This window comes from Numenius arquata, chromosome 5, assembly GCF_964106895.1.
Source record: "Numenius arquata chromosome 5, bNumArq3.hap1.1, whole genome shotgun sequence".
Classification (NCBI taxonomy): domain Eukaryota; kingdom Metazoa; phylum Chordata; class Aves; order Charadriiformes; family Scolopacidae; genus Numenius; species Numenius arquata.
This window is the reverse complement of record NC_133580.1, coordinates 54,943,921-54,955,480: the sequence shown is the minus strand read 5'-3', so window position 1 is coordinate 54,955,480 and position 11,560 is coordinate 54,943,921. Positions and strand designations below refer to the sequence as shown.

Sequence of the window (11,560 nt, the reverse complement as noted above, 5' to 3'; positions counted from 1 at the left end):
CAATGATGCCACACTGGAAAAGCATGCTGAAGACTTTTGAACTCTCAGTTATATTCCCTCAGAAAGCCCCAATAGTGAATGCCAAGCAGAGATGAGACATCCCTGTATAAGAGCTCTCTTAAAGCATCCTACATCAAAATTGTTCAAGATACAAACATTCTGTGCAATTATGCCCTCTTCCATTAAGGATATGCCTGAAAAGTACCACAGCCTCAGGTTCAGCAGCACTGGTACCAGCAGACAGGCCTGAAATAGCTATGTCACCAGTCACCTCCAGAAGTTAGGTATTTATCCTTCATACAGGTTAAGATGAGTAGGGAATAGGTGCACAAGTTACACTACAGTTCTCAAAGCAGCCACTTCTCAAAGGTGGAATTTTTCCCCCTTCCAACTCTCATGAAGAACTTAGATTTACTCAGTCATGATGGAGGTCTCCTCTACTTGAAGTTACCTTTGAACGAATTTTATCTGGATTGAATGCATCTGAATTACACAAATACCTGTGCAGAACATCTGTGCTTCCCATAGGAGGTTATACTGTTGCACCGAAACAGACTTCACATCGCTACTTGCTTAGGCATTAAGAAACATGCACATAATTGATCAAAGCCTTAATAAAGCCATTTAATGAATGGAGTAACAGTAACTAACTCATTTGCCCAAGGTCACAAGAGTTGTAGAATTGAAGTCAGTACTTTCAAATCTCCTGGCTCCCAGACTGGTCCATGCTTGTCACAGAATAGCAGGAGTTGGAAGGGACCTTTGGAGATCATCCAGTCCAACCCCCCTGCCAGAGCAGGTTCACCTAGAGCAGGTTGCACAGAATGGTGTCCAGGCAGGTTTTGAATGTCTCCAGAGACAGAGATTCCACCACCTCTCTGGGCAGCCTGTTCCAGTGCTCTGTCACCCTCAAAGTAAAGAAGTTTCTCCTCATGTTTAGATGGAACTTCCTGTGTTCAAATTTGTGCCCATTACCTCTTGTCCTCTTATCTTGACTTAATTACGAATTTAGAAAAATACAACTTGCCTTTGAGTTCTCATCAAGGTACAACAACAGCAGATCCACGGATACCCATTCTTCATGCTTTCTGTGTAGCGTGTGGAATCGTGTCAGTTGTATCGACATACGACGACGGAGCAAAAGGGAAATATCTTTGAAAGATATTACAAATACATACATATAGTCCTCAAATGCAAAAGGACTTCTTCTGTTGTCTTAACCCAGGATTTCAAAATAGAGAAGCATGTCATACTCGCATATCACTCTTTGAACAGGTGTTAGTAGAAAATAAAGCTGACTTTCTTCCCCATTTACTAGTGAAAACAAATGCTATGAAATGAGAATTTGGACTAGATGATCTCCAGAGGTCCCTTCCAACCCCATGTGATTCTGGGATTCTGATTCTGTGAGTTTTCTAGCACCATTAGAAATCTCAGTACTTTCAAAGTGTTCCTACTCTAGAGAAACTGGGATCTGCACCAATATTTGCCAGTGTAACATCAACTAGTTTTTCCATTCCATACCTCAATTTGTTGAAATGACTGATGTAGAAGTTAGTAGTGATGACACACACTGCCACCTTGTGTTACGGTTTAGAACTGAAAAAGCCTGAAAAGCTGGATTTCACACATTCAGCTTCAGCTGTTTTAACAGGTTGGTTTGTTTTTCCACAGCCACTGTCCCACACGAGCAGCCTCTCCACTTTTACATAACTAAGATCTAACTCAGGCTGCAACAGATGTGAGCCTCCATGATCTCAAGAAACAAAGTTCATTCTTCTCCACTGAGTGACGTGGGTACTTTCAACAGTACAAATAGTTACGCAGAGACAGTTGGTGCTAAGTAGCACAGACATTACCTTTTAGGTTTGAGATGCTATTCCTCCAGCACAAGCAAGTAAATATGTGTTACCAGATCGTATGGACAAAAAAGGGAGGCTAAGGTATTAATCCCTTCCTCAATCTGAATCTTAAGAAGAATAATAGAAGTTTTCCTTTTTCCATCCCTGGACTACATTTTGAGAACAGGTACTGTGTCATTCCCTCCTCTAGAAGAAGAGACAGAGGGCTCATTTACCTACAATGGCTGGGTACAAGCTAAGCAACTATATTCTGTACCAGGAGCACACACTGGGACAGGAGCTCCAGGACCAACAAGAGGGATGTGAAGCTGTAGATACCTCGGTGGTCTGTAGCCAACCGAATCCTCCTGCTACACTTGGGCCTCACAGGGGAGGCTATTAATCATCCATTAAACCTTCTCAAGGCCAAAGCGAAGTGTACTTACACTGTGCCTTGCAAAGCAGTCACAAGCCCAGTGGGTGTATCACAGAAAAACACGTGTTAACAAGTAGAAGAAAGAAAAGCGTGGGATGGTTCTGGAAAAGGACATTAGTGGGCTTTGAAGCTGTATTGTCCTTTCAAATACATGCCGAGTGGAAGTCCTATTTTCTTAAAAAGAGCAAAATAATGGAAGACTGCCTTATAATTTGGGTAAGTATAGTCATCTAGAGGTAAAAAGAAAGCTTCTACTGTCTCTATTCTGAATAAATAGCACAGTGTCAGAAAAACTTCTACAAGTACAATATCTTTACACAGACAAAAATCCTAAATTAAAAGTTTTGTTCCACACTGGGCAATACTATGCAACCTGTAAAACATTACCATACTATTTACGTGACAGTACCATTGAGCCTACCTACTTAATTTCTGCGCTGATGTTAAATTGAAAATTTTTGTATTACCTTGTTTCTATTGAAATAGAAGCATTACAGTAATTCACAGAATTCATGAACTTAATTCTAGCATTCAACAGGAGCCTTTCTTGCTCTAGCAGATAACAGTTTTTCCCATCAGGTGAGCCGGCAAACAAGTGTTCATAGAGGAATATGCTTAAGTTAAGTAGCATTCACCAACCAATTCTGACTCAAAATGAAATTTAGTTTAGAAGACCATTATTTTCAGGTATGTTTCTTTCTTCCCTTCCCCCAGCCAAGTAGAAAAAAGCAAGACACAAGTCTTCTGCCATACTAATGTATTCCATCTTTCAAAAAGAAAGACATGATTTTAATATTACTTAACAATATGTTAAAAAAGTAGCCAGTTAGGCTTCAGTGTTAATACAATTATACACTCTATAACAGATTTGATAGTGTGAGTACTGTTCTTTTTTAAATTTTCTCATTCTGCAAGTATTCTTACACAAGCTGGCTACAAGTCAGGAAAAAAAAAATCAAAACACAAATAGCGTAACTTGTACACTCTTAAACAGTAGATTGTGAAAGAACTGAGGAAATGCTTGTCCCATAAGAGCCTCTTTTTCATGAAGTCATGTCAGAAGAATTCTGGAGCGGATGAAAGCACAACTGACTAGGTCCATTCCTTTGTCAGGAGTCAGAATGACAAAACATAGCTAGATGCAGAAGTGACAGGAGCCACTGCAGATGATACAAACTAGTATTTTGGCCTCCACCCAAGCCTAAGCAATTTAAAGTCTTTGAGGCCAAGGCATTCAGAAGGAGATGGAAAAGAGCTATTGTTCCAACTCCAACGGCATACAGCTACAATCAAGTAAGTCTCACTCACAGACTACAAGCACACAAGCTAACAAATTCAGGTAGAAAGTGGCAATTTTTCAGTCCGCAAGAATTATCAGGCCAAAGGGTTCAGTGCAGATCCACACAGCACTGGGGACAAGGCAAGGCAGCACTGGCTCAAGACCAGATAAGCTCTCAGCACAGCAGGACAGATAAGTGGAGTTGTCGTTCATTGATTCCTGCAGGGTTCCCTCCCCATATTATGTCATTTCAATGTGCAGCAAAGGTGGTTTTTTTCAAGCTAAAATTGGACCAGTTGATGGAAAGTCTCTGCCTTGTCTGTCTGGCAGAATCCAAGCAGAATCTGAAAAGAAAAAAAATGATAAAGTGAAACCAATATATTTAAAATCAAACCACAGGTGTTACCCTCTTTTGAAAAGCAGCTCTCATTCAGAAAGACAAAACATCTTAAAAAAAAATCACACCTAAAAACCAAATAAATCACTTGTTCATCACTGAAATACATCATAAATCAGTCTAAATAACACTGCATCATCAAGAGTAAGTGAATGAAGTAGCAACGAACACTGCATATTTAGCAGACAGAAGCTAACTGAATGTTAACTAGAAATAGAGCTGACATTGCTGTATTTACTCAAAACTTTGTAACAGTATGAAGGAGCGTTAGGTAATGCATAAAGCAGAAGCACCAATGGCATGGGACACTGCTGCTTCTCTTCTCAATACAGCAAAGTTATGCTTGAGCCAAAGATCTAGGAAAGGAGGTTTGTTTACAACACAGCAGGTAAGTAGCCCACATGCCTGGAAAAAACGCTTTTAGAACAAAAATCCACTTATTCGCTTTCACTGAAGACAATTTATGGCATAACTGTTGAAAAGGGTTGGCAGATGCAGGTATTTCAGTGACAGTTCTTTACTGAGGCGAGGTGTAGTTTGTTGAGGCTAAAGGCTGCATGGCAGCATCAAGGCAGCACATACCCCTCTCTGGAAGGCTACACAGCTTCTCTGACAACTGAAAGCCAAAAAAGAAGAGCAGACAAACCGAGCAAAATAGAAAGCTACAGTGGAAGGGCAGAAGAACTAAACTTATTTTATTATTTCTATGCTAAAGTTAGAAGTAGCTTTGAAAATGAATTCTGAAGTCAGGGTATAATTAATGAATCCATTTATATTATGCCACTACAAAGAAGGAAAGATGATGAATTAACAAACTATCAGTAAAAGGTATGAATTCAGTAGCCCTGTGCAGCTCATTGCCACGGAGAGTAAAATTTCCAACATAATTCTAAGTATTATTTTGGAAATTATCAAGTTATAGATAACATATGCATTAAAGGTGTCTTCACAGCATTAAGTCGCTGTTTCTCCCATCAGGGCATTTCAGACACATTTTCTAAACAGGTATGCACCAAAAAAATGGGACTGTTACACGCACTTCCTAACAGATAACAGTAAATGAGTAGATTACACCAATTACTGAATTGATTATAGAACAGTGCAGTTAGAAGTTTTAACTCTTCATTTGGAATCACGTTTGACAAGTTTATCCCCAAACTTCAGCTCCACTTCCACAAACACAAGACACTGATTCATTTGTCCTATTGAAAAAAGAGAATTGGTGAAAATAACTTACCTATTTTCTATTACAGATATTGCAAAGTTCAATGAAGCTAAGAATAGTCCATGAAATCCATAACGCAGGCCTATGCTATACCAACACTAGGACTATCTAATATATGCCACATTTCACCTATAAAACCTACATTTTGATTTTAAAAAAATCATTTAATTGGCACCACTCAGAAAAGTAATTTTTCAGAATAGGGATTCATCTTCTAGTACATTGTAACTCCATAAACAAATCACAGACATATGCATTTTGTATAGTAATAATAAGTAGCACAGAGAAGCAGTTGTACTCTATCCCTTGCAAGAGCCAGGCGTATATTACATCCCAGGCACATAAACTGTCAAAACTATATAAATTTAGAAAAGAACTTGAAATTCATACTGAAAGCCCTTTCTTAAAAACCCCCACCCTTTAAACAAATTATTTTAGTTGTTTTGTGAAATACTATTGTTGATTCCTAAATTATTCAACTGCAGGAAACAAATTTATTTGCAACATTTCAGATTTGGCTATCATGATGACAGGCTTACTAGATTAATTCATGGGAAACTAACACATCCAGCCACCACTAAGGAACACAAATTTGAGTAGATCTCAGTATTTTGGAAGAACACATGCTACATTATTTAACCATGAGTTGTCTGGTCATATTTGAGGAATTTAAAGGTAATTAGCGTGATGTGTAAATCCCAAAAGCAACAAAAATGCACACAGGAAAGAAGTTTCACAAGCACAGGTTCATATTATTATTTTACTGTCACTGCTGTAGCATAAGCATCCCCTCTTTATGATTGGCATAAGCTAATATCATAGAATGGTTAGAATTGGAAGGGACTTTAAAGATCATCAAGTTCCAACCCCCCTGCCATGGGCAGGGACACCTCCAGTAGAGCAGGTTGCTTGAAGCCCCATCCAGCCTGGCCTTGAACACTTCCAGGGATGGGGCATCCACAACTTCCCTAGGCAACCTGTTCCAGTGCTTCACTACCCTTACAGTAAAGAATTTCCTCCTAATATCTAATCTAAATCTCCCCTCTTCCACTTTAAAACCATTGATCATCAGACTGTGACCCCACAGTTGTACCATCTCTACTTCATACTACAGTATAAAATTGCAAACTAATGGCTTCTATAAACAAAGAATAAAACACGAACTAACCTTTTTGAAGCATCTGTTCTGAAACTTAAAATGTAAAGTTTTATTTGTTCAACAGTTAACACCTAACATAGCGTTTTTCTTATTTTTTTTTAAACAGTAATTGGTATTTAGTCTGGGTAGATAATAAAGGAATTATTCATGCAAACTCTGCTTAGAGAAAAAAAATGGTAACCGAGGATATCCTGAAAGCCTCGATGAGAACCTGGGGGACACAAATGATTCTGGTTCTCATTTCTGTATTCGTGCTACTTAGCTATGATCTGTGCCCAAAAATCTAAAGCTTTGGTAATTATTAGAGTATTCACAATATCAGCTGTAACAAGATTTGCTGTGTTACAACACAGTACAACACAGGCTTTTCTGCTAGGAGTTAGTTACAAAGTTGTAGGGGGGGGCTGGAGTTTTTTTTTTTTTTTTTTTAAACCATGGCAGATGGGAGGAAGCATGACAGCCTTATTAGAGCAATTTACCTTTTAAAATACTCCACTTCTCGCTCCGTTTCATCCATTTCCACACTGTCTAGATCAATGTCTTTGGGTAGAAACACATCATCTACAAAGGAAAAGGGTGATACTACATTAGATTCCATGGGGAGGGGAGAAGGAGAGATGAAGACGCTTGAAGAGGCTGCATTAAAGATGTTTCTAGAGAACTGCCTGAATTTGGTAGACTACTTACTATTCTTTTTTAGGCTGAATTAATACAAACATAATTAGAAAGACACTTCTCAAAAACCCTGTACTAGTTCTTCTGCTCAGCCTTTAAGGAGTTACACTGGGAACAAGAAAGAGATGAATCAACAATAAATTTACTGATTGCATGATTAAATTTACTGGTTGCAAAAGATGCCGTAAACCTGGAATACACAAGAACAGTCAAATTATACAAAGAGCACAATGAATCAGATAGCTAATTAATAGCATTTGACTGCCTGAAATTTGTTGGCCTTACCACTAAAAAGGCAGCTTTAAAAACATTTTAAAAATGGCATTAATAAAGAAAAATATTTCAAGAATTCTGAGTTTGTAGAGCTGCTGTACTCCATCTGGGGCACGATCATCAGACTGTGTCTACAAGAGTCTAAGTCACGCTACCTACAATTTGGAATTTTTTTAAAAAAACATTTAAAAAATATTTTAATATGGCCTGAATTTAGGCCTCAACTATAGCAACAAAGTCTCTTAAAAGTTTGTTGATATATCATACTGCCTCAGTGTATGGCTCTTTTTTGTATTTTTTTTTTTTTTTTAAAAAGCTTCAGAAAGTATAAATTTTCCTAGAAATCAATTTGAGCGTTTTCCTCCTAAAGTCTCTTTTCTTACTACCTATATACTCAAATCTAATTTCTGAAGCAGCTTCAGAAACTGTTCCAAAAAGGATGAGATAAAGAAACTAAGTGAGAACACCCAGTACACATCAGGACTCCTTAGAATCCCTGAGATTACAAGAACAAACAACTCTCTTCTAAAAGGCATTCCTGGTAGTTCAGAAGTTGCACATCTTTGCCAGGCAGCTTACTTCTGAAGAACCAGAAAACCCTATAAATGCAGGGCTTTCCTATACCTCTAAGTTTTCTTCAGCCTCTTCACAACAAGGAGTTAAAATATCTTGCCAGAATAAATTTCTTTAAGAGACAGAGATCACACCCAAAGCAATAATTTTAACTGCCGTAAGACCTCATTTTACAACTGAGTTAAAAAAAAAACCTGACTTCGTCACTCTCTTTTCATGTTCTTTCAATTACCCTAGTTGGAATTTTTTGTCTTAGTTCTTTTCTTTGTGCCTTTGCTAGTTCGGCACAGCAACCCTATGTCTTAAAGAAACTATAGCTAAATGAAAAATTGCATATTACAGTATCTTTCTTGTAGTTCTAAAGTCAGAACTACTCAAAGCGACAATCCAGTTCTGACTCTTCAGAGCAGCACAATTATCTCTCTACAAATTCAGAAACATGTCCCAGTATTTTTTCACATTTAAAAATTATTTTTCAGAAATTGTAACTACACTTGATTTAAGCAGCAGAAAACAATGGTAAGTGAGGGGCAGGAAGGAGGAAAAGTTGTAGGAAACTACCTAAATTCTCCTACAGTAAACACCCTCCACGACCACCCCCCTCAATAGCTTCTCCTTTAAATATCTCCAGCCTTCGCTTTCTGCTCCCAATTCTAGGGTTTTGCCTTACTCCAATGACAGGAGTACATTCTTCTTGGTAAACTCAAAACCAACGAAACAAACAAAAAAGAACAAAACCCAAACCCACCACAACACAGTATGCACAAGAACTAAGGTATGAGAGAAAAGAGTTCAGTGCTGTATCGCTGCTTGATTTAAATGGAATGTTAAATTGAATGGAAACATTGAACTTAACAAGAGTTAAAAAGACAGACTGACGGGCCACCTCAACCCAACCATGAAACCACACCAAAAAAAAAAAAAAAAAGGTTGGGCTCTAAACTTAGCACTTGCACCAACCTGGAATTTGGTTTACATTTTTGTAACAACGCTTAATAAACGTAAGTATTCTGAAACACTGGCAGAGACTGCCAAAGATGAAGGTCTTGTATCTTGATGTGCTTACCAGACAGAACAGCAGCGAGAACTGCAATATTAAGCCATTCTGGTGAAGGGATGTTTAATTTATGCACCGTTACCACTGAACTACTAGGTGATCCCACTGGAATAAATGGGTGCTCTGAGTGGACAGATGTCCCTACCACAAAACCACCATTCCCACAGGCAGTCCCAGCAGGACCAAGCATGTGCAGGAGTAAACTGGTGCCCAAGAACAACAGTAAGTTTAGTGTGCTGACAAAGGCAACCAGCAAGCACTGCACGTACTTCTCAGCTCTGGTAGTATCTGTTAGTCATTTTCAGGAAAACAAAAAATACATTGGGAAGAAAATTATGCAAGTGCAACTTGTTTGAGTCAACTCAATCTTCTATGGTTTTATTATTTCTATCAGATAAATAAAAAAAAAAATCTGTTTACTAGCACAAACTAATAGTCAGTATTATCAACTAATTAACATCCCACTGTAAGTTTTCACTCTGGCAAATTAGAAATAGTAAATTAGGTTTTGTATTTACCTGTTAATTTAATTAATACAAAAAAAGAATTATTTCCACTAAGAAAATGCATATTTATGCATGAATGATCATTCTTTGGCTGCAGAAACACCTTATTTTCATTGCTGAAAGAGCAAGACCAACTTTAAACTATACTCTTAATGCCATATGAGAAACAACCTTGCTTTTAAAGAAGTTCACAGTGGATTTCATCATACTATTGAATTATTTTAAATATTTAAGCAAGATAGGCTTTACAGAAGAGACTGGCTTTCATAACTGACAAAACTCCCATACAAACTAGCAGCATATGCCAGTTGATTAATTCTTTAAAGTATCCTACACCTCTTTACTAAAACTACATGCATCTCTTAATTGTTATAACTTGTTATAACTACAACAACTTGAGTTTTCCTGACACCAGTTTTCCTGTTTCTCTAATTCACGTTGGCAGAAATAACTGAAGATAAAGATTTCAACTTCTGGACTTAAATGGTAACAATAAAAAACAACACAAGTTCTTCAACTTTTATACACTTACCAATAGAATTGTTGACCTTGTCCCCTTTTTTCTTCTTGTTTTTCTTGTTCTTGCCTTTTGGTTGAGGAGAATCCGCAAGTATTAGCTTATTATTTTGTTGCTGTTCACTTGGTGAAGGGGATTCACTTGTCACGGGTGCTTTCTCTTCCTTTACATGGTTCAACTGTTTTTTGTTGTTATTGTTTAGTTTCTTCTCCTCTTTTTTAGGTTCTGCAAGCGTTGGGAGCTCTGCTGCTTTTGCTTTGGATTCTATTTGGTTTCTGGTTTTATTCTGAATCTCAGCTGCTTTGGGGGATTCAACAGGCTTTTTCACTTGTTCTGCACACGGTTTGTTTATCTGCTTTAGTTTCTGTTTGCTGTTTCCTTCTTTATGTTGATGCATAATATCAAGCAGAAAAGAGAGGGGCTCATGCTGCTTTACACTCCCCTCCTTCTGATAAAGCAGCTTTGAGTCTCTAGTGTTTACAGGATTGGATAGTTCACAGCCTGTCTCCGAAACCGGCCTCTGTTCTGTATGATTCACGTGTCTCGACAGCGAACCAGAGGAGGTTTCTATCTTTTCTGATTGCTCAAGTGTACCATTCTGAATGTCTTCGGGTGCATTTGGGACAGACTCCTTCACTGCCTGGCAGTTTCGAGTAAGCATGTCCACCTTCTGACAGTCTTTACTTGTTCGTTCTTTCTTCTTTTTCTTTACAGCCCGCAACTGCTGAAGTTCTTGAAGCCGTTGCAATTCTTGTTTCAGCCTCTCTTCTTCTTCTTCCTCTCGCCGCCGCTGTTCTTCAAGCAACTGGTGATGCTCCCTCTCCCTGGCTTCTGCTTCAAGTCGAGCTTTTTCTTCAAGCTGCAGAATAACAACAAATTTATTGAAATTGACAAACAGTTTGGAAATAAAAAATTTTAGGGATTATTACTTATCTATGAACATTATAAATCTTAGGATATTAACATATGAATATACTTAATCCAGAAACCTGCACATCAAGCAAATACATAGTTATACAAAAGCTGCCCTTTAAAGCATGTTAAAATCCCTTCAACACTTCTATTTTCTAGTTTTCTGTAATGTATTTGACTGTTATTATTTGCTCCTGCTAAGCCTAACTCCAGATCAAAGTTTCTACAACCACAAAAAACTACTGAAAACAAAACATTCAGCATCATTCTCAACAACTGCCAGTATTACTAAGGTAACTCAGGTTTGCATCATGTTGCATCATTTACCCGTTCTCTTGCTGTGCTAGCAGAGCTGCTCTGTTTCAGTGTTCACAAACATTAGGAAAAGCAATCATTAAAAACATTTTACAGCAAAACACTAAGCACATTAAAGCTACATTGAAAGTTGTCAAAAATAATAAGCATGGTAAAGTTTTCTGTTGTCAGCCATAAGTTCATTAACAACGTGAAACTAAGACACAAGGGACTTTTCCCAGCCACTACTGCAAACGCCTGAAACTTTGCTGGGCAGCATTGATCTTGCATCGTTAGCAAAATGGAAGTCAGACTCAGAACAATCATGTCCATTCATTTTCTTGCACATTTAGAAGTGCCTGTATGGGATTACTTTTTTACAGTTATCAAGTCATGAAAAAAACCCTATGAAAATC

At 37.9% G+C, this 11,560-nt stretch overlaps 1 protein-coding gene across 1 annotated transcript in view; it reads right to left on the bottom strand.

The window, feature by feature from the left end:
* Positions 1-3,023: 3,023 nt before the first annotated feature.
* FAM193A (family with sequence similarity 193 member A) overlaps positions 3,024-11,560 on the bottom strand; it is a 52,610-nt gene continuing 44,073 nt past the window's right edge. The window contains exons 19-21 of the mRNA XM_074148313.1: positions 9,954-10,797; positions 6,817-6,898; positions 3,024-3,900 (exon numbers count right to left, since the gene is read on the bottom strand). Of these exons, the coding sequence (XP_074004414.1) occupies positions 3,807-3,900; positions 6,817-6,898; positions 9,954-10,797 (1,020 nt within the window). The 3' untranslated portion in view covers positions 3,024-3,806. The remainder of the gene's footprint in view (positions 3,901-6,816; positions 6,899-9,953; positions 10,798-11,560) is intronic.